At 31.5% G+C, this 23,916-nt stretch overlaps 1 protein-coding gene across 1 annotated transcript; it reads right to left on the reverse strand.

Annotated features, from left to right (window-relative positions):
* Window positions 1-787: 787 nt before the first annotated feature.
* Window positions 788-21,252, reverse strand: LOC135953438 (uncharacterized). Its single transcript, XM_065503344.1, has 3 exons — window positions 21,166-21,252; window positions 2,004-2,236; window positions 788-1,620 (listed from the first exon to the last, which is right to left on the reverse strand). Exons 2-3 carry the CDS (start codon window positions 2,079-2,081, stop codon window positions 1,120-1,122), a joined length of 579 nt encoding a protein of 192 aa, XP_065359416.1. The 5' UTR covers window positions 2,082-2,236; window positions 21,166-21,252; the 3' UTR covers window positions 788-1,119.
* Between the last annotated feature and the right edge of the window lie 2,664 nt (window positions 21,253-23,916).

The following is a 23,916-nucleotide window of genomic DNA, read 5'->3' on the forward strand; positions in this document are numbered from 1 at the left end:
TACGTTTGCTTTTCACAGCCATATTTCAAAGGATTCTTTATTAAAAAATCCTTTAATATTTTCAAAATTCACTGCAAAATTACAACAATAAACTCATCAGCCGCTCACCTGTGTATTTCTTTTGGGAATTTTTGGCTCATGTACCCCCCAAATCTAAATCGTAAAACCATCATATAAAAAAAATGGTTTGGTTGATGTCAGCCGCGGTGTTGCCACCGGTGTGTTTTGCTCATGTCTGTGTATCACTGTGTATGTCTACTTTTAGGCGCATTTATTTGAAATCACGCATCTAACTAAACAGTGTTGCCAGTTGTTGTTTTGTTGTGTCATGTTAGCGAAGACACACACAATGGCCGATGGATAAACAGGGAATTGCCAGATAGTAAGTTTTAAATGTTTTTGGTTTAGCAGAGACATGTATAACTGATTTGTGGCATAAGTTAACGGATTTCTGTTAATTTAAATGGGTATTTAAAAAATAGAGTTTTTATTTGTTGTATTAGTTTTTTATTTATTTTTTTAGTTTTTAAGTTGAAAATTAATCGCAATGAATTTTTTAAAATACATTATTATGTATTTTAAAAAATTCATTGCTAAAATCGCAGTATTGACAGATTTGTAGACGTTTCAATATTTGAATTATGCATATAAAAAGGTGCACAGATCAATGTCGATATTGGATAGTTGCTCAAGTTGTTCCTAGTTTAAAATCAGAGTCTGACTCCGGGAAAATAGATTTTCTCCTATTTTCATTTGTTTCCAAATCGAAATTCAAACTCAAAATTAATTATTTACGATCAAAATATTTGTATTTATTAAAACTTTGGATAATTAGCTGTATGAGGATCACAAATTACATTTACATTTTTTCAAAAAAAAAAAAAAAAAAATACTATTGTAACAATATATTACAAAGATTTTAAGTAGCACTTGGAACAAACTATAGTATTTTTTGTATAACATCCTCCTTTTTTAAAAATTAAATAAAATTAAGCAAAAAAACATTAAAAGTTTCAATACAATAAATACAAATTTACAATAAAATCATCACAAGACTTAAATACTTTTAAGTTAAAAAAAAAACAAAATGTAAATTAAAACTACAAAATTTTAAATTAATTAAGCTTCCGTTTCATCGTCCTCGGCCAATTCTTCGGGGGATCTTAGATCTATAGCAAACTTTTGACGGGTGGGTGTGATTTTGTCACTACTCTCATCACTGCCATGCTCTTTAACCTTGCGCGAATAGTCTTGGAAGGCAGCGGCCAAGGCATAAGTCAGTTTTCTGGCCATGGCTCGACTGTCGCATACAAAGGCATGCACCTCGAAGGGATGAACACTGGACTCATCTTTCACCACAATCATGGCAAAGACACGAGTATAGACTAGATCTTGCACACCATAGGATATGGTATCGATGGGATAACTCCAATTATTAATGCTGGCCTTGGGCTGTAGAATTTCTATGTTCACACCCTCCGTAGACACTTTCAGTTCACAGTGGGGCAGAGTTTTGTTGGGCGGCAGATTTTTGGCAGCACTCACCATTATGTCAACGGGACGGCGGGTATATTTAATGCCCCATAGGCCACGAGCCACCTCGGAGCCAATGTATTTGACCTGAAAATCATAGCAAATAAATGGGTAATTGTAAGTTATTTGGAAAAATCATCAACTGTGAAATTTTAATAATGGAGTTTTGATAATAATGTTATCACAAAACTAACAAAAAAAACTATCAAAGTGTTTACATATTAACATTTTTACCATAATTTTCATAAACATCCGCTTTAGTTAATTTAACTGTTTAACCGGATATGAAAAAAAGTGTGTGTTTCCAAATAAATGAGTTCAGTTAGCGTGACCACAGCTCAAAAAATTAATTATTTCTTTCAAATTGGAGCACATATGACAATAATTTGTCTTTTTATACAATAAAAAATTATATTTCAATAATTATACATAGAAAATATGTACAATATTGTATTGTATTTAATACGTACCTTAAATGTTACAGGTAAATCATCTATGTTGACTTGCGTATCGGAATCTGTATTTGAAGCCATATTTTCTCTTTTCATGTATTTCCTCTGCGCTTAGTTGATTTGATTTGTTATTGGATAAAAGTGTGTGTGTGGGCTAGTGTAATTATTTTAATGTGGTTTAAATTAGTTTCTATCTTTTTCAGCTTTGTTGGTTAGACATTTGGATGATTTTTGGTGTGTTGTGAGGAAAACTGTAAAGGAAATAAAAAAAATATTGTGGTTTAAAGCAAATTTTATAAAAAATTAAATGAAAGTCATTTCTTTATTTATATAACGCCTTAGAAATTCGGACCGACATTGGGTCAATTTCGGGAAAAATATTTTTTAACATGATTTTTTTACATTTTTTTAAATGAAAACAAGTAAGAGAGCTATATTCGGCTGTGCCGAATCTTATATACCCTTCACCAAATTATACTTTAAAATAAATTTTTTTAAATATTTTTAGGTAAACAAATTTTAATTTTTCTTTAATTGTTTTTCAAAAATATTTTTTTTGAAATTGTTTTTTAATTTTTTTTAAAAAAAAGTTTTTTCAAAATTTTTTTTTTTAGTTTTTAATTTCGTTTTTTTTGGAAAAAAAATGTAAGACAAAAAAATTTTTTTGATGAAAAAAAAATTCGGGTTAAAAAATATTTTTCCCGATTTTGACCCATTGTAGGTCCAATTTACTATAGCCTTATCTACATCGTTACAATGGACTTTGAAATATCTATCATTAGATATCCATATTGTCTATATTAATGTCTTAGTAATCCAGATATAGATCAAAAATAGGTCAAAAATCGATGTTGTCCCGGTTTTTTGCTCATATCTCCGTTTATGGACCGATTTTGTTGATTTTAAATAGCAAACTTCTCGAAAGCATGTCTGACAGAATTATTGAAGATTTGGATCCCGAAGATATCTGGGGTCTTCAGAAAATTGATTTCAACAGACAGCAGACAGACGGACATGGCTTAATCGACTCCGCTATCTATAAGGATCCAGAATATATATACTTTATAGGGTCGGAAATGAAAAATGTAGAAATTACAAACGGAATGACAAACTTATATTATCTTCTCACGAAGGTGAAGGGTATAATGAATGAATAAAAAATTATTATTATTAGGTGTATGACTTAAAAATGCGGGACTTACAATAGATGGCGTAACAACAAAGTTTTTTTTTTGCTTCGAAAATATCGAATGCTTGAATTTTACTTCTTTAATTTGAAAAAAGGGAAAAAAGTGAATGTTGTTCACTATATTCAACATGCGAGACATGGTTTGTTTGGATAGGAAGTTCTGATTTTGACACGGAAGACAAAGATCACCCAGGCCAGCCAAGAAAGTTTGAATACCAAGAATTGGAGCCATGAACTCCATGAAGCTTATTGTAAAACTGAACAAGAGCTTGCAAAATCATAGGAAGTTACTCAATCAGCATTTTCAAAACGTTTGCAAGCAGCTGGATTCATCCAAAAGCAGGGAAATTGGGTACCATATGAATTGGATCCAAAAGTCATTGAACGACGATTTTGTATGTTTGAAATGCTGCTTGAATGCTATAAAAGAATCATTTCATGCGATGAAAAATGGATACATCCAGCCAACAAGCCGAATCTACACCAAAGCCAATTATCCATGGCTTTAAGGTAATTCTCTGTATTTAGTGGGAGCAAAAGTGTTAAATTTATTATGAGCTGCTGAAATCTGAGCAGACCATCACAGGGAACCTGTATCAAACGCAACTGATTCGTTTGAAGAGAGCAAAATATGCGGCCTGACATGAAACCGTAATATTCCATCATGACAACACACGGCTACATATTGCAATACCTATTAAAAAGTAATTTAAATGTAGTGGTTGGGAATTTTTGCCTCACCCGCTTTATTGTCAAGACCGTGCCCCCTCTTACTATTATTTGTTTCGTTCGAAGCAGAACGCTTTAAAACAGATTGTTTATCCCTTTCAAAAAATTAGATTTGTCTCGTCATCAAAATAGGTATTTTTTGTGAGATGATTTCTTCCTTGGGGTCAAATCTCTTTCCGCCGAGACAATTCTTAAGGTTTGAAAACAAGAAACAGTCACTCGGGGCTAAATCCGGAGAATAGGGCTGAAGAGAGAGCATTTCGTTGCCTAATTCATGGATTTTCGCAATGGAAACTGTCCATGTATGTAACCCTTTGTGCACCCGATTGTGAGCAAACGCGGCAGCCATCTTGCGGAAAGCTTCTCCTACCAAAGTAATCGTGTTTTTCTCAATTCTTTCGGATGTAGAGACTACAACTTTAGTCGTCAAGAACGTTCGACTTCTTCCGTGCTTGTTTGGCTACAACGAAGTTCAATAAACCAGTTTTTTACCATTGAAATTGATAGTACAGAGTTCCCATAGTATTTAACAAGATTAGCATTTATTTGAGTGATGGTTTTTTTCGGAAAAAAATAAATCTTAATTAGCAGACAAAATTCAAATTTTCCAATTTCTCCTCAAGTCACGGGGTAGTCTGCTATCAATGCCTTCCAAACATAATTTGAAAAAAGGGAAAAAAGTGAATGTTGTTCACTATATTCAACATGCGAGACATGGTTTGTTTGGATAGGAAGTTCTGATTTTGACACGGAAGACAAAGATCACCCAGGCCAGCCAAGAAAGTTTGAATACCAAGAATTGGAGCCATGAACTCCATGAAGCTTATTGTAAAACTGAACAAGAGCTTGCAAAATCATAGGAAGTTACTCAATCAGCATTTTCAAAACGTTTGCAAGCAGCTGGATTCATCCAAAAGCAGGGAAATTGGGTACCATATGAATTGGATCCAAAAGTCATTGAACGACGATTTTGTATGTTTGAAATGCTGCTTGAATGCTATAAAAGAATCATTTCATGCGATGAAAAATGGATACATCCAGCCAACAAGCCGAATCTACACCAAAGCCAATTATCCATGGCTTTAAGGTAATTCTCTGTATTTAGTGGGAGCAAAAGTGTTAAATTTATTATGAGCTGCTGAAATCTGAGCAGACCATCACAGGGAACCTGTATCAAACGCAACTGATTCGTTTGAAGAGAGCAAAATATGCGGCCTGACATGAAACCGTAATATTCCATCATGACAACACACGGCTACATATTGCAATACCTATTAAAAAGTAATTTAAATGTAGTGGTTGGGAATTTTTGCCTCACCCGCTTTATTGTCAAGACCGTGCCCCCTCTTACTATTATTTGTTTCGTTCGAAGCAGAACGCTTTAAAACAGATTGTTTATCCCTTTCAAAAAATTAGATTTGTCTCGTCATCAAAATAGGTATTTTTTGTGAGATGATTTCTTCCTTGGGGTCAAATCTCTTTCCGCCGAGACAATTCTTAAGGTTTGAAAACAAGAAACAGTCACTCGGGGCTAAATCCGGAGAATAGGGCTGAAGAGAGAGCATTTCGTTGCCTAATTCATGGATTTTCGCAATGGAAACTGTCCATGTATGTAACCCTTTGTGCACCCGATTGTGAGCAAACGCGGCAGCCATCTTGCGGAAAGCTTCTCCTACCAAAGTAATCGTGTTTTTCTCAATTCTTTCGGATGTAGAGACTACAACTTTAGTCGTCAAGAACGTTCGACTTCTTCCGTGCTTGTTTGGCTACAACGAAGTTCAATAAACCAGTTTTTTACCATTGAAATTGATAGTACAGAGTTCCCATAGTATTTAACAAGATTAGCATTTATTTGAGTGATGGTTTTTTTCGGAAAAAAATAAATCTTAATTAGCAGACAAAATTCAAATTTTCCAATTTCTCCTCAAGTCACGGGGTAGTCTGCTATCAATGCCTTCCAAACATAAAATAAATAACGCAGCTTGTTCCAATTTTGACAGGAGTCAACTGACAGATGTCTGTTGTCTGTAGCAGTGTTGCCCTTTCAGTTAAGAACCGGTAAATTAAAAAAAATCGCGGAATTATTGACCCACCCTCGTACCATTCGAATTTGGACTTATAAGTCTGATTTTTGTTGATTCTAACTCATTCATGATTCAATTTCAGAAAGAAAGAGCTATATTCGGCTGTGCCGAATCTTATATACCCTTCACCAAATTATAATTCAAAATACAAATTTTAAATATTAAATATAAACAACAAATTTTTTTTTCCAAAGAAGTTTTTTTAATTTTTTCGAATTGTTATTTAAAATTTGTGTTTTTAAAAATTTTTGTTTTTAAATTTTTTTTGTGAAAAAAAAAATCGGGTAAATCGAGGTTGTCCTGGTTTTTTTCCTCATATATCAGCCATTTGTGGACCGATTTTGCTGATTTTAAATAGGAAACTTATCGAAAGCATGTCTGACAGAATTATTGAAGATTTGGATCCCGAAGATATCTAGGTAGACGGACATGGCTTAATCGACTTCGCTATCTATAAGGATCCAGAATATATATAATTATATTGTGAAACGACTTTGAAAATCAATCGTTTTGAAACCAAAAGCGGTTGTGATGAATCTATTACTTTTATTTTGTGATACTTTAACATACATTTTTATCACATTTGTTGTCTAAATTATTTTTAATTATTTGATATTTGCCGAATGGACAGTATTTTCGAAGGCAATAATAAATAACTCACTACATAGTTAAAAAATTTGAAATCAGTACATTTCTAAAAGTATTCTAATTAGTTTATTCAAAAGTTCATAGAATTTAAAACTTTATCCAAAAATTCACAAATTTAGGGCCGCTTTAAAATCAATTGTTAATTTTTTCACACATTTCTTCTTTACACAAATTATAATTTATAGTTTATTTTTTTAATTTATACACTCACAAAAAATTCACTCTAAAATTGTATTATTCATAAAATTTTGTTGTTTATTTTAGTTGGAATTTATGTTAAGCTTAAAATTCCCAAAATTGTTTTAAATTTTATACCTATATTTTTAGTTTCAAATCAAACTTATCATCATCATCATCAAACAAAAACAATAGAAATTCACACCAGGTAAGAAAAACAACAAAAGATACAACTCAATGTTATTGTTTTTAATGAATTTTATAATAACAGAGACAGACAGACTGACAGTCAGTTCACGTTGAAGAAGACACAAAAGTACAAGATATGTGAAGATGATGATGATTGCGCAGACGCAACAGTTTCTATATTTACAATTGTACTGTGTGTAAATGTTCAATGACGTTGTAAATAATTACATACATACATATATGTTTGATTATTTACCACATTTTACTAGTTTTACATTATTAATCTCAAGACGTTTGTTCGTACGAATACAACTTTAACAGTTACCGGCAAATGAAAGCAAATGAAAATGTAATATTTTATTTAATTTTTTTTACATGTATTTTGTTTTAGTCGTCTTACTTTTTTGTTATTGTTTTTTATTTTTTATTTTTATTTCAAATATGATGTTGCTTTGGATACTGCACTTTTAATACTAAACTACGCTCAACAACAAAAAATCACTCATTCTATGGTTGATCATGATTTTGAGGACGGTCTGTTTTTCAGTTGATTGTGATGATAATGATTTAGTTCCAGTCGGAACTAAATAAAATTTCAAAAAAATAAAATACAAGAAAAAATTTAAAGCAAAGTAAAAAAAATATAAACAATGATAAAAACAAACGTACGTACAATAATACCTATACAGGGGGTTTAAATAAGTTAAATTCAAAAAAGATAGGTTGTCATCGAAATATTCATCGCAGACCCACAAAAGTATATATTCCCGGTCCTTATGAAATTCTAAAACGATCTAGCTATGTCCGTCCGTCTGTCTGTTGAAAACACGATAGGGCCCAAACAAAAGGAGCTAGGTGGCTGAAATTTTCCACAAAAAAAATTTCCAATAGCGGTTCATGATATCACTTAGCCCCCATACAAATGTACCCACGAAATACTGAGCAGTCATAAATATGTTAATTTTGCGGCAATTCAGATAAAACTCTAAACTTTGTAGCAACTTTTGTGAGGATCGGTCCATAATTGACCCTACCCACATATAACACATATATAAGAAAAATTGCAGATTAATATAGATATGAATCAGTTTATTTTAGTAATATGGCAGCTTCAAATAAAACAATAAATGTCAAAATCCTGAAACACAGGATTTTTTACTTTGAGCTCTGTATACTTTCTCCAACGTTTCTTCAATTATGTTAGACCCCTTCCCAAAAACTAAGATTTGTTTTTGACATAATTTCATTGTTGGAGTCAAATCTCTTTCCGCCCACCCATTTCTTCAGGTCTAAATCCGCAGAATAGGGCGGATGTGGGACCAATTCTTAGCCCAATTCATGGATTTTTGCCATTTATGCTGCACATGTGTGCAGCCTTGAATTGTCCTAGTGAATAATAACTTTTTTCTTGGCCAAATGTGGGCGTTGCCTCATCAAATCGATCAAATAAGTTGGCATAATATTCGCCATTGATTGCTTTACTGTTTTGAAGGTAGTCAATGTGAAATACACCGAGTGCATTCTAAACAGTTGCCATCACTTTATTGGCTGACAAACCCACATTGGCCTTCATTGGCGCCGATAAACCCCTTGTTTCAACTGCTTTTTGATCTCTGGTGTGTTGTGGAGGATCCACGTTTCGTTTACGGTTAAGAAACGATGCTAAAACTTTTCCATATTGCGGTCGATTGTGAGCAAACGTGGCAGTTATCTTGAGGAAACCATTCTCCTACCTAAGTGGTCATTCAAAATTGAAACCACAATCTCTCGTACTTTCAATCTCCGATCGGCCAATACCATATCATGATTTTATTCAATTGTTTCGGGCTTCCAGAACGAAATTCTGTAAACCACTTTTTTACCACTAAAATAATGTGTGGTGCAGAGTTCCCAAAGTATTTATCAAGCTTAGCTTTTTTACGAAAAAAAAATAATGCTTAATGAGCAAACGAAATTCACTTTTATCCAATTTATCCTCTAGTCACGAGATAGTCTGCTCCAATGGCTGTCAAACCCTAACTAAATGACAAAATGTTCAAATTATGACAGGAGTTAACTGACAAATACCTGTTGACAGGAGCAGTGTTTCCTTTTTAGTTATGAGCCGGGAAATTAAAAAAGTTTTGGATTATTGACCCACCTTCGTATCTCCAATCATTGACGAGCTATGAAATTTAGTTTTTTAAACCACTGTTCATTGTGGGGTTCCGAAATCAAATTTGGCTTAAAAATCTCTTATTACAACAGCCTTTATTATAAATACTAGTACTTTTCCGACTTCAAATTGAGATGATAATCAAAGAAGTGTATTTATACCTTTTACCTTCGTGCGAAGGGAATATATAAGTATGTCATTCCGTTTGTAATTTCCACAATATAATTTTCCGACCCTATAAAGTATATATATGTATTCTGGATCCTTATAGATAGCGGAGTCGATTAAGCCATGTCCATCTGTCTGTCTGTCTGTCTGTCTGTCTGTCTGTCTGTCTGTCTGTCTGTCTGTCTGTCTGTCTGTCTGTCTGTCTGTCTGTCTGTCTGTCTGTCTGTCTGTCTGTCTGTCTGTCTGTCTGTCTGTCTGTCTGTCTGTCTGTCTGTCTGTCTGTCTGTCTGTCTGTCTGTCTGTCTGTCTGTCTGTCTGTCTGTCTGTCTGTCTGTCTGTCTGTCTGTCTGTCTGTCTGTCTGTCTGTCTGTCTGTCTGTCTGTCTGTCTGTCTGTCTGTCTGTCTGTCTGTCTGTCTGTCTGTCTGTCTGTCTGTCTGTCTGTCTGTCTGTCTGTCTGTCTGTCTGTCTGTCTGTCTGTCTGTCTGTCTGTCTGTCTGTCTGTCTGTCTGTCTGTCTGTCTGTCTGTCTGTCTGTCTGTCTGTCTGTCTGTCTGTCTGTTGAAATAAATTTTCTGAAGACCCCTGATATCTTCTTGATCCAAATCTTCAATAATTCTGTCGGACATGCTTTCGAGAAGTATTTAAAATCAGCAAAATCGGGCCACAAATGGCTGAGATATGAGAAAAAAACCAGGACAACCTCGATTTTTGACCTATATCTGAATTACTATGTCATTAATATAGACAATACGGATATCTAATGACAGATATTTCAAAGACCTTTGCAACGACGTATATAAGACCATATTAAGTTGGACCTACAATGGGTGAAAATCGTAAAAAAATTTACACCCGAAATTTTTTTTCCAACAAAAAAAATTTTAAAAACCAAAAAAAATTTACAAAAATAGGAAAAAAATTGATTTTGTTTACCTAAAAATATTTAAAATTTGTATTTTGAACTATAATTTGGTAAAGGGTATATAAGATTCGGCACAGCCAAATATAGCTCTCTGACTTGTTTTTATTAAGAGTGAAAGTATATCATTGTGTCATAAAAAATTTATTTCTGATTAAACAACTCTTATTGTAAGACCCTTTACTATAAATATATACGCTAAAAATAACAAAAAAATAAGTATATAGAAAAAAAACACAAAACAATTTGTTAAAATACAACAATAGGAGTGAATGAGTCAGTGAGTCAGTCATATACACACAATATTCACGGCAAATACCAACGGGCGCATTATCATCATCATCATCATGGAGTTGTGAATATTATGGCCAAATGAAGAATTCAAACACACAAGTTCGCACTTTAAGATCTTCTAAATTGTTAATATTTTATAATAAAAATTTTGTGCTTTAAAAAATATAATAAACATTGCATGAAAATTAAATAAAATGCAAAATCTGCTATAAAAACTCATTAATGAAGTCCAGACCATATTAAGGAAAACTGAAAGAAACTAGATAGTAAATTTTGATAATTTTTTAGAACTACAATTGATTACATTTCTGATTACATTTTTTCCATAGTCATCTAGGAATACCCCTACTTTTCTTCCCAACAAATACAAAACAACGACAAAGTTAATGACCACAAACATAAAATATAATAAACATAAAATTCACGTTAATTTATTTTAGTTTTTTGTAAATGTTTTTTTTGTTATTGTTATTGTCGATGAACCGTGGTTGTTAACAAAAAACCAAAATACGTCATAAAACTAGGGTAAATGAAAAATAATTGTATTATTTTGAAATTAAAATTATACAATTGTAACAAAACAGAGAGAGTATATTGCACAATTTAGAATATGCAGGCAAGTCATAGAAATCTATTTAATTTTAAAATTATATGTTACATACAAACATGATTGGTTACCGCTAAGCCATCATTAGCCCTAAAATACCCTCTCAGCTTGACTACCGTTACCAAAATAGTTGAAATTATTGCCGTTATTCCTAAAATACCGAAATAATCGTAAATATCATTACAATTTAATGCGTAGCACCTTTGTCAACATGTTTCATTTTTGTAAATATTATCAATAATCTAAATAAATCCATAATTGCTGTTATCAATAATATCCGGTCACTGAAACAACAGCAAAAACCGTTACCAAAATATGCCAACATATTCTTATTGCTAAAATATCGTTACCGAAATAATCCAAATTAACGTTAACGTTACCTTTTAACTGTTTCAAATCCACTTTGCTTTTAAAGTCTGATCGGAAAAGACAGTTTTTCAAAGTTTAAAATATTAAAGTATTTTCTTAAGACCAAAATATATAACCACTTATTACAACTTAATAAAATATAATTTTTAAAAGATTTAAAAAATTTAATTTATAGCTTTTCTCTACAAAATTGGTGACATAAATCGAAGTTTTCTCTTAATAATATTAGGTAAATTGATATTTACTAATTTGTTACTAAGTAATTTAAGTTGTTGTTAATATTGTACAATAAATATATTTATATATTGTATTTTTTTATGTAGTTGTATTCTGTTGCAATTATTATTAAAAATAGTTTTTAAATTTATAATTATGAATGTAACGTTACGGCCCAACACACACGCATTAATACACTGAAGAAAAATCTATTCAATTTGTAATCAATTTTACAAAAATTGTCTACCATTGCCCCAACTGCCTTTCAGATTAGACCCCTTTCACACTAGGCAATTTAGTTGCGCAAGTCTCTTGTCCAACAATAAAACAGCATGTAAAATTTTCTTCTCCTTAACCCGATATTACCTCTGGCATCTACAAACACAAGAGACTTGCGCAACTAAATAGCCTAGTGTGAAAGGGGTCTTAGTTACCGTTACCGTAATATCTGCCATTACCGTTACCTCTAAAAGACCGTTACAGTTTTTATAGCATTCACCTTCGTGAGAAGGGTATATATAAGTTTGTCATTCCGTTTATAATTTCCACAATATAATTTTGCGACCCTATAAAGTATATATATTCTGGATCCTTATAGATAGCGGAGTCGATTAAGCCAGACAGGTGGACATGGCTGTTGAAATCAATTTTCTGAATACCCCAGATATCTTCGGGATCCAAATATTCAATGATTCTGTCAAACATGCTTTCGAAAGTTTCCTATTTAAAATCAGCAAAATCGGTCCACAAATGGCTGAGATATGAGGAAAAACCCAGGTCAACCTCGATTTTTGACCTATATCTGGATTACTTAGTCATTAATATAGACAATATGGATATCTAATGATAGATATTTCAAAGACCTTTGCAATGACGTATATAAGACGACCTACAATGGATGAAAAAAATATTTTTTAACCCGAATTTTTTTTTCACAAAAAAAAAAAATTTTAAATTTAAATTAAAAAAAAAATAAAATAACAATTCGAAAAAAAAAATTTTAAATTTAAATTTAAAAAAATAATTAAAATAACAATTCGAAAAAAAATTTTTTACAATTGAAAAAATAAATTTTGTTTACCTAAAAATATTTAAAATTTGTATTTTGAAGTATAATTTGGTGAAGGGTATATAAGATTCGGCACAGCCGAATATAGCTCTCTTAATTGTTTTATTTATAACTTAAGTCAGAGCACAATTACCGAAATAATTCCAAATACCGTTACCGTTAAAGTCAAGTAAATTTTTAAATATTTAGATTAACTTCCACAAAAATTACATTAAAATTCAAATAAATTAGGGAAAATTAAAATAATAGTGGCAAGTTTGGACATTCTTCCTCCAAAAACACTTATGTGCTGTTTTTCTATAGCGAACAAGTGCTTTGAGTGGACGTTTTGAATGTATTTTGTTTTTGTATTTTGTACATGTTAAATTTCCACTCAAAGTACTCGTTCGCTATAGAAAAACAGCACATTAATTGGCCATAGTATAGTTTAGTTGAAGAGGGTAGTATATAATACTTATACTCGGGGTTTCATTGGTTCCATTGTGGATCGCTTCAAAAATAAAGACAAATATTAAGATTAAGGGAATAAATGAAAGAACTACTCTCCTCCATAAATAAATGTTTTGAATGAAACACAGGTTTTTGGTTAAAAAATTATATTATTTTCCAACATAGTCTCCTTTACCCCCTGTCTATACTTGACAAATATTTATCATAACAATTAATGACATTTGTTGTCAAGACAAAGTTGTCTGAGCAAAAGCTCTAACAATTTTTTCATAACGAAGCAATAATACTAATAAATGGGGACTATACCTGATAATTTTGTATCTTGACAACCATTTTGACGTTTATCATGATACAAATTTATCAGGTATAGACAGGGGGTTAAGCTCTATGCACTTTGTCCATCGTTTCTCCAAAAAAGTTTGTCGAGTTAATTAAAATAGGAATTTTTTGTGAGATGATTTCATCGTTGGAAACAAGAAATAGTCACGCGAGTCTACATCCGGAGAATATGGCGGAAGAGGGAGCATTTCGTAGCCTAATTCATAGAATTCTGCCATGGAAACTGCAGATGTGAGTATCCTTTTGTGCACCCGATTGTTAGCAAACGCGGCAGCCATCTTGCAGAATGCTTTCTCATGAGAGACCACATGTGAGATGCCTATGGCTTCCACCATAGGGTAACATAGAGACGAGACGTAATTGTCAAAAACCTAAGTCTGTTGTCAAAAACCTATATCTTGCAACAACAAAATACATGCTATTTTTTTTTTGACAAATCGCAGTGTCTCGTCTCTATGCATAATTCTCTATGGCTTCCAAAATCTCTCGCACTTTCAATCTCCGATCGGCCAACATCATGTCTTGATTTTTTAAATTTTTCTAGTGTAGAAACCTCAACTGGGCATGTTGAATGTTCGGCATCTCCGTGCTTGTACGGCTACAAGGAAGTTCAATAACTACTTTTTTGACTACATTGAAATTGATGGTGCAGAGTTCCTATAGTATTTATCAAGCTTAGCCTTTATTTGAGTGATGGTTTTTTTCGGAAAAAAATAAATCTTAATGACAAAATTAAAATTTTTCCTCAAGTCACGAGGTAGTTTGGTATGGCTGTCAAATACAAACCAAATTACGCACCTTGTTCAAATTACGACAGGAGTCAACTGACTGATGCCTGTTGTCTTTCAATCCATCGAAGAATTATCGTGACTTTGCAGTGACAGGCAATGACTGCTCCCTGCACATCCTACAATAGTTTTGAGTACAACCCTATTGTAGTTTCTGAGTAGTGATTTCACCAATTCCTCTCTCAACTCCAAGAAAATAAAGCTTGTGAGCAATCTAGGTTTATAAAATGAAATTTCCATACAAAATTTATAAATTGATTATGAATAAGGAATTTAGTCCAAAAGAACGTGAAAATTAGATTTTTTAAATAAAAAAATTTTTTAAAAAAAAAAGTAGGATTTCGGAAACAAAATTTTCACTTAAACATTAATAGCAGTTATGTCGATAAAGACATGTTAATCGTCTAAACAAAAATTGTATTAGATGATCAAATAATGCAAATGATTCATTAATGTTTTAAAATAATTCAAAAACTTTTTATTTTCATATATATCGGGTATGTATTTATAAATACAACTGAATGAAGCGAACAATAAATGTGAAGAAAATATAAAAAATAAATAAAATTTGCAGAAAAACATCAATAATCAACAAAAAATATGTTTAATAATAGCATGTAAACAAGAAGTGTATTTTGCAAAATTATTTCTTGACAAATTCTTGAAATGTATTAATACACATTATTGTCGTCTGTAGATACCTAGAGGTACCGATAACCGATCTTGCTTATTATTAAAAGAAACAATTATGCCCTTTTGCATTTCAGTTTCCGATATGTAATATGTTTTAACAGGTGTTTTATATTATTTTTTCATTTGTTTATCATTTTCTACATTTAAAAACAAATGTGAAGTGAGTGAATTTATCTATATAATACCCCAATTACACACATTTATAACAGCAAACTTAGAGTGTGTAGATGTGGAAGTTGCTTATCTTAGAAAAAATTTACAATTTACTTATAAATTTCAATAAATAAGTTTTTCTGTTGTTGTTCTTTTCTTTATTCGATTATTGAAACCACGTTGTAAAGTTACTAAATTCCAATGAAAACGTTAGATCTACAACTTTAAATAGGAGTCAATTAAACATTTATTGAATTAAATTCGTAAAGGGCATTATAAAGTCGCCCATGATCCGCTGTAATTTAGTAAATGTTCAATTTTATTTAAATTTATTTAAAAAATGTTTCAAATCATGTTCCAAACATTGAGCGTAACATGTGTCATTTACTATTTCTGTTTACTTCATACATATACTGCAAAAAAACATGCCAACATACAATACATTGCGATCATACATATTTACATACAAATGTATAAATATACGAGTAATACGTATACGTAGTGTATGTACGAATGTACTAATATGTAAATATCTGTGCACTTTTTTTTATTGTAATGTACGTATTCTGTTTTCGATCGTGCTGTTTGTATATTTTCATTATTAGTTTTTTTTTTTTTAGTTTTAGCTGAAAAATAATTTTCAAATTTATTTATTTTAATTGTAATTTAAGCCGCTCCAGTTAAATCACTCATTCACTCACCAAATAAAACAATAATAGCAAAACAACCAATAAACCAAAATAATACAATTGAAAAAAAGTACCATGCAAATGGGTCGCTATACACACAAGTCATACGACTTGTTTTAAATAATTTGGCTAATTTTGAATTAGTTTCATACAGTACTTTTAAGGTATTAATTGCTTTGTAAAATTTAAAAATTAAATTTAAATTATGATTGGACTCCAAGCATAACTTAATACTATTCATCATTAGCCATTCACAGATTATAAAGAGGAGTCACGAGACAGAAAATAATATTCACCCCTATCGACAATAAAATGTGAAATTTTGTTCCCATGAAATATCCATTTCCCTCGAAGAGAAAATTGCTATCGTGATATTCCCATGAACTTTTCATTCACAATAGTTAATTTTGTTCGTAACAGCTGTTTATTGTTTACAAAATTCCACAACAAGGGGAATTTTTTCACATGAACAAAGTTGATGAACGAAAAAAGGAAAAGGGAAAATATTTCATGTGGAATATTGATTCGCGATAGGGGTGATTATTCTCTTTCTTTCGGACCTATGCATAGCTATGATTGATTATATTTCTGTCCAAACTTCTTCATGTTTAATTTTAATGTCGAAATTATTGTTAAACATACCAGAGAACAATCTCAAATGATTTTGGAAATTTGAATTGTTCTGTCAATAAATCTGAGGCCAATTTACCGCATTCATGATCGAATGCGATATAGTATCGAAAAACGATTTCAATAACGATATTATGATAAAATGTACTAAATTTCTTGCTCGATATCGAATGCCACAATCTCAAATAAGAAAATTACAATAAATTTTACTCGATATCGAATATTTTAGTATTGAAAATCAGCATAATCGGGTCATAAATGACTGAGACACTGATACATAGAAAATATCGGGTTATTACGAACGAAAATCATGGTTATAACAAACTTAAGTATTTTAAAGTCCTAATTTTATTGTAAAAATTTTCATATAAAAATGTATAGAAGTAAAAATTTTAAAAGAATTTGAAATAATTACATAACTTATCTGTTTATTATTGTAAATGTATTTTTTTTATTTTGAAATTTTTACTTATTATCCACATTTTACAACGGATTTTAGCCAAATTATATTTATTCGATAGCAGATATGTATGTCTTTCAAAATATACTGGCCAATTAAAATTTTTTAGTCTGTTGTTACAATTATTGTTGTGTCAATCAACAATAAAAGGGTCAAAGGGTTATCCAAAAATGTTCATGATTGAAACAAGAGAAGGAGTTGAATGATTTATATTTACTGAAGAATCCAATAAAGAGTCGTTTCATTCGTTTTGAATCATTATGAAATACTGTTGGAAACATTTTTTTAAAATTCGTTGTCACTAAAATGTGATACGAGGACGAGTCAATAAGTCCGTGACTTTTTGAATGAAACACAGGTTTTCGGATAAAAAATCATTTTATTTTTCAACATAGTCTCCTTTGAGATCTTTGAACTTTGTCCAACGTTTCTCCAATTTTTGTATCCCTTTCAAAAAATAAGATTTGACGAGGTCATAAAAATGGGTATTTTTTGTAAGATGATTTCATCGTTGGAGTTAAATCTCTTTCCGCCGAGACATTTCTTTAGGTTTGGAAACGAGAAATAATCACTCCAGGCTAAATCCAGAGAATAGGGAGGATGAGGGAGAAATTCGTGGATTGTTGCAATGTAAACATGTGTGTAACTTTTTGTGCACCCGATTGTGATCAAACGCGGCATTCATCTTGCGGAAAACTTTCTCATAACCAAGTGATCATTCAGAATTGAAACCATTGAGCCATGTCTATAGCTTCGACAATCTCTCGCACTTTCAATATCCGATCGTGAATTTGTTCGGGTGTAGAGACCTCAACTAGACTTCCACAACGTTTGGCATCTTCCGTGCTTCAGTAAAACACTTTTTATACCCTTCACCATGAGTGGAAAGTTTGTAATTTCTACATTTTTCATTTGCGACCCCACAAAGTATATATATTCTCGATAGTTATAGATAGCGGCGTCGATATAGCCATGTCCATCTGTATGTTGAAATCAACTTTCCGTAGCCCCCAATAACTTACATACATGATTCATACATCAATATATCCACTATAGACCCGGTTAGGTTCTTATTTAAAATCGAGAAAATCGGTCCACAAATGCCTGAGATATAAGGAAAAAACCAGGACAACCTCGATTTTTTACCTATTTTTGATCTATCTCTGGATTACTTAGCCATTAATATAGACAAAATGGATATCTAATGATAGATATTTCATAGTTGTTTGCAACGACGTATATAAGGACATAGTAAATTGGTTATACAATGGGTCAAAATCGAGAACAAATTTTTAACCGGAATTTATTTTTTTTGTTTGTTTTTGACAGCCATTGATAGTAGACTACCGAGTGACTTGAGGACAAAATTGAATTTCGAAGAAATACGATCGTTTTAAAAATTGAACATACCCGAGGTGTCCTACTTTGGGAAACCCTGGCTGCACCCCTGATGGGCTCATACGGTAAAAATTCAAAACTTAAACTCGACAACACTTTGCGCATGTCAAATTTCATTCAAATCGGACAACGGGTTTAAAAGTTACAGACTTATTAATTTTTTTCTTTTCTCATACCACTGTGTGAAGCTTGTTAAAATTTTTACAGGAGTCAACTGACAGATGCTTGTTGACAGTTAATAAATAGGTGTTTTACGAGGTAATAATTAGGTGGTATTATATTACATTTTAAATTCTGAAGATTTCAATAAAATCTATTATTGAAATCAATAATATGTATTTTCATAATTTAAAATTATTTATAGAATAGCGGTAACGGTATTTACGATTATATCAGTAACGGCATTTTAGCAGTAACTGTGGCTAGGTTGGAAAAATTGTCTGAGCTGAAGCTCCTAATATTGCGATAAATATGTATCAAGTATAGACATGAGGTTAGTTCATAATAAAATTCATTCAATCTTTGAATGGTTACTAGGGTATTCAAACGATTAACCGTTAATCGGTTAACCGATTAATTTTTGTCGGTTAACTGTTCGAATAATTCAAAAATGCCGATTTTCAAATAACAAATATACCGATTAATTTGTGTCGGTTAACCGATTAACTGAAATTTCTTATTTTTGCAGTTTAACATATTTTTTTTTGATTTATTTTTCCGTTTTAATTTAAATGCAAATGTCAAAGTAAAATTTCATATTTTTTCGAACATCGAAGAAACATGTTTAGTGAGTATAACAACTGACATATTTAATTTGCATGTATTTGACGGATGAGAACATGATAATAGACGAAACTGGAAACACTACTGAAACGAGTCTTTTACCAGAACTTATCGAAATTAGTAAAAGTATTAAAAATCTAAAAAAATTCAAAAAGGACTCCAATGGTGAAATCAATTTGCTGAAGACCCCAGATATCTTCGGGATCCAAATCTTCAATAATTCTGTCAGACATGCTTTCAAGAAGTTTCCTATTTAAAATCAGCAAAATCGGTCCACAAATGGCTGAGATATGAGGAAAAAATTAGGACAACCTCGATTTTTGACATATATCTGGATTACTAAGTCATTAATATAGACAATATGGATAACTAATGATAGATATCCCAAAGACCTTTGCAACGACGGATATAAGACCATAGTAAGTTGGACCTACAATGGGTCAAAATCGGTAAAAAATATTTTTTAACCCGAATTTTTTTTTCACCAAAAAATTTAAAAACAAAATTTTTTTTCTAAAATTTTAGAAAAAATTAAAAAAACGACTTATATACACTACACCAAATTTTACTTCAAAATACAAATTTTAAATATTTTTAGGTAAACAACATTTTTTTTTCCAAAGTCGTTTTTTTAATTTTTTTTAAATTAATAAGATTCGGCACAGCCGAATATAGCTCTTTTACTTGTTTTCTATGTTTTTGTTCATTTTATTAATAAAATACTTAAATAAGAACACAAAATCCATAGTTTTATTATCAGTTTTAAATCTAAATAGAAATTATTCGGTTAATCGAATAATTTAAAATTAACCGATTATTAACCGATTAAATCTATACCCCGATTAATTATTTGCTCGATTAACCGATTAAACCAGAAACCCGATTAATTGAATACCCTAATGGTTACACTTCTGTTAATTGAAATCTAATCAAAATTTAATGAAAATATATCATATTTAGAAAAAAATCTCGACTTAAAAAAACACTAGTTAGGGCCTTTCTATATTAAGGTAATGATATTTTATAATCATACAATTTTTTTTTAATTACATACATATTTACAAAATGAATTGAAACAAATTGCCTTCAGCTAACAGATTTGAATTGAAGAAAAATTTAAAAAATTCAATAAATTTTATTAAGGTATTTTGTAATGGATTTGAATTAAAAAAAACATGGATGATTTAATTGTCTAGTAGCAACATATTTTTTAAAAAACACGATATTTGAATACATTTTTCAAATATTTTTAAAATTTGATATTCTACTTCCAAGGAATAAAAAAAATATTTGATGAATAATTTTGACTAAAAGAATACATTCTTTTAAATCTCTAGTTATTATATCGATAAGTACTTAACTAACATTACCAAAAGATTATTTAATTCTTTCAAGTTTATGTTCTTCAAACACTTAAAAAAAAACGATAAAACAAGTAATTTGTTTTCATTATTTTTCAAATTTGTGCTCTTTTTTAATATTTATCAATTTTTTGCTGCGTATTGTTTGCATTTCACAAAATATAAATAAAACAAATAAATAATAAATGAAAAATAATAATATTTAAATGTTCATACGTCAATTAAACTATTTTTTGTTTCTTTTTCATTTCAACTCTATTGTCTACTTTTATTTTTTATTTCTATTTTATTCATTTGATACGTTTGTTTGCCAGTATGTGTGTAATTAATTTTATCTTATCAAAATAAAATTATTGTTGTCATAGATTCTTTTACTAACTAAATATTATTTAAGTTTTTTTTAACATAATTGTGTTCAGAAACCTTTATATAGGTGAAACACTCTCTGATGGTTTTAGGTTTTTTTTATAACAATTTTGTATGTTAAAGATAAATCTGTTATGATTTAACAATTGTTTCACTTTTTATTTTAATGGTTATTTAATGGTTTTTTAAACTTTATATTATAATAATTATTTCATATATGTATATATGTATTTTTGTTTAATTTTAACTCCACACACCTGCTGTTCACTACACTTTTAATTCAACTGCTTTTTTTTATTATTTCCACCTTAATTTACCATCCTCCAGTTGTTACTGACACAGAGTGTGAGTAGAGTGCATGAATTTTGTGGTTTACGAAGTCATTTGAATTTGATAAGAACATGATTTTCTCTTTTTAAATAAAATAAAAATTAAATAATTTTAAATGTTTATATTGCATACTTTTAGACTGTAATATTTCGGTTAATTTCATAAAGTATTTAAATATGGGGGATTTCATGTCAAGTGAACCAACTTTTGAAATCGAACTCTTGCGATCGGGATGGAATTTGCACGTATTTTGATATATATCCCACTCTCATCCCACTAAGCGACCAAAAAGCTCTTCAAGGAAAATACCTAAGAACCATTTTGAAAAAATGTCAAAAATGTTTTTGATTTTGGAATGTCAAATTTTGACCCCCTCAAACTCAGAGAGTTCTTGTTGAAAAAATGTGTCTGAATTACTAACCTTGGTGCAAATTTCAAAAGTTGGCTCACTTGACATGAAATACCACATGTGTATCTATAAAGGTACGTTCACATTTTTGACACAAAAAAACATAAACACTATTTTCAATGACTTAATTATTATTTGATGATTTTTTTAAGAGATAATAACGTCAAACAACATAACAATGACCTTATATTGTGATGCTAGGTTCTTAATTTCATTCCAGCCTTTTCCTGCTCGCGAAGCCTCTATGTCTAACTGTCTACGCCAAGTGTCGGCAGAACGTCCTCTCCTTCTACATCTCCGGGTGGTCTTTGTATTGCGTGGCGAATTCATCGCTATTTTATCAAAACTTCGGAATGTATCCCAGAGGAGTGTGTACGATATCCTGTTGGACCAGCATATTTTTAGTATTCTTCACAGCCATAGAGGATCACAGACTTAACACTCGAATTGAAAATCGTTATCTTAGTGCGGGTGGAGATTAATGGTGATTTCCACACTGTGTTTAGTTGGCCGAAAGCCGAGCTCTCATGCGATTTGAGACATCATCAGAAGATCCTCCATTCGATGTTATGATTCTTCCCAAGTAGCAAAAGTGGTGCATGTCCTGTAGTTGGAGGTTTTGGATAGGGAATGGCCGGTTGGATGCTTCATTACTCGCATTACATTAGTCTTATTTATACATATTTATTATGAGTCCTGCCTTTGCAGTTTCTGTCTCTACCATTTGAAGGCTTTGCACCTTCTCAGAGTGACAGAGTGTTAGAAGGCAAATGTCGTCGACATAGTCAAGATCGACCAGGCGGCCGCCTAAATTCCATGTTATGCCTCTGTTGTTGGTCGTTGCATTTCTCATGACAATGTCCAGCACTACGTTAAAGAGTAACGGCGACAAGATGCTGCCTTGTCGTACACCAGCTTTAATAACAATCTAGGCGAATTTATAGAAGGTGACGACAGAACTACAACAAATAAAACTTGTACAAAAACAATCGGTACTTTGTTTTTGTTAAAAGTTACGTGCACTATCAAAGTTGCCTGTTATTGTTTTTGATTTTGTTGTATTTTTCGCCACAACAAACACAAGTGAATTGACAGTTCACTTGTCTAAACAACTGAATAAAAAACATAATCAACTGTTCTTTTGAGGTCACCTTCTATAAATTCGCCTTGATAGCAACCTTATCGCTAACTGAATTCCGCTGAAGTATACGCCAATTGGCGTTTCTATATATCTCTTGGATAATCCCTATTATTTTCCTAGGTACGCCTTTACATGGGAGTGCTTTCCAAATGGTAGTGTGGACAAGTGTGTCAAAATCTTCTTCAAAGTCGATTATGAACAGGTATATGGGGATCTCCATTCCACTGATTCTCCAATTATTATGCGGAGGCTGTTTATGTGGACTACACAGGATTTTTGAGAACTGGATGCAGCCTTTTCGCAACGAAACTCTTTGTTGAGGCAGTTAGCAAATCTCATGTTGATAATCTTTACGATTACTTTATTTATCATGCTTAGGAGTGTGATCCCCCTCCAGTTTTTGCACTCCGTGAGATCACCTTCCTCAGGAGTTTTAATGATTATCCCAGACTATTTGCGTTACATTCTAAAGCAGGAAGGCACTTGTTTGGGGGTCTGCTTTTAGCAGCTCTGGGTTGATGTTGTCTGGTCCTAGACATTGTGTTGTTTAAGGACTATAACCCAAATAACGTTTGCTATTTGGGTTATAGCGGGGGAGGTTGTAGGTATGTCATCCCTTGCATATGTGCACGTCGCTTGGTATATGCACGTCCATTGACAACATGTTGGAATAGTGGTGTACCCAGATATCGAGCTGGCTGTTTTTCGAGGTGATGACATCTCCATTGTTGTTTCGTAACAATTTGGACAAGATCAATCTTAAAATTGTTTAAAAAAAATGGTAAATCTCGAGCTGCATTCTTCACAATGTCTTTATCCATTCGAGTTCGATCGATATCTCAATACAATTTAATAGGAGATTTCGATCGAAACAGTGAATGAAAACATTGTGAAGCATGGAGCCGGTGAGAATATGTAGCTACAAGACTGAATCATTCGATTTGAAACAAATTCGGTTATCACAACCTAAAATATTTATCTGTGTGACAAAAATTTAAAAAAAAAACTTAATACAAATTAAGGTTTTAAGTTCTTAAAGGAATTATTAAGGAATATATCACAGAATGATCTGTGGGGTTTTATCAGGAGTTGATGGTAGTTTTGTAGGAACATGGGTTTTCTATAACT

This window comes from Calliphora vicina, chromosome 3 (assembly GCF_958450345.1).
Source record: "Calliphora vicina chromosome 3, idCalVici1.1, whole genome shotgun sequence".
NCBI lineage: Eukaryota > Metazoa > Arthropoda > Insecta > Diptera > Calliphoridae > Calliphora > Calliphora vicina.

Bases quoted from the DNA above. Each gene is read 5' to 3' on its own strand.
- LOC135953438 (XM_065503344.1), bottom strand. From the start codon at position 2,081: ATGAAAAGAGAAAATATGGCTTCAAATACAGATTCCGATACGCAAGTC. The intron at 1,621-2,003 runs GTACGTATTAAA...TATGATTTTCAG, and splicing joins ATTTACCTGTAACATTTAAG to GTCAAATACATTGGCTCCGA.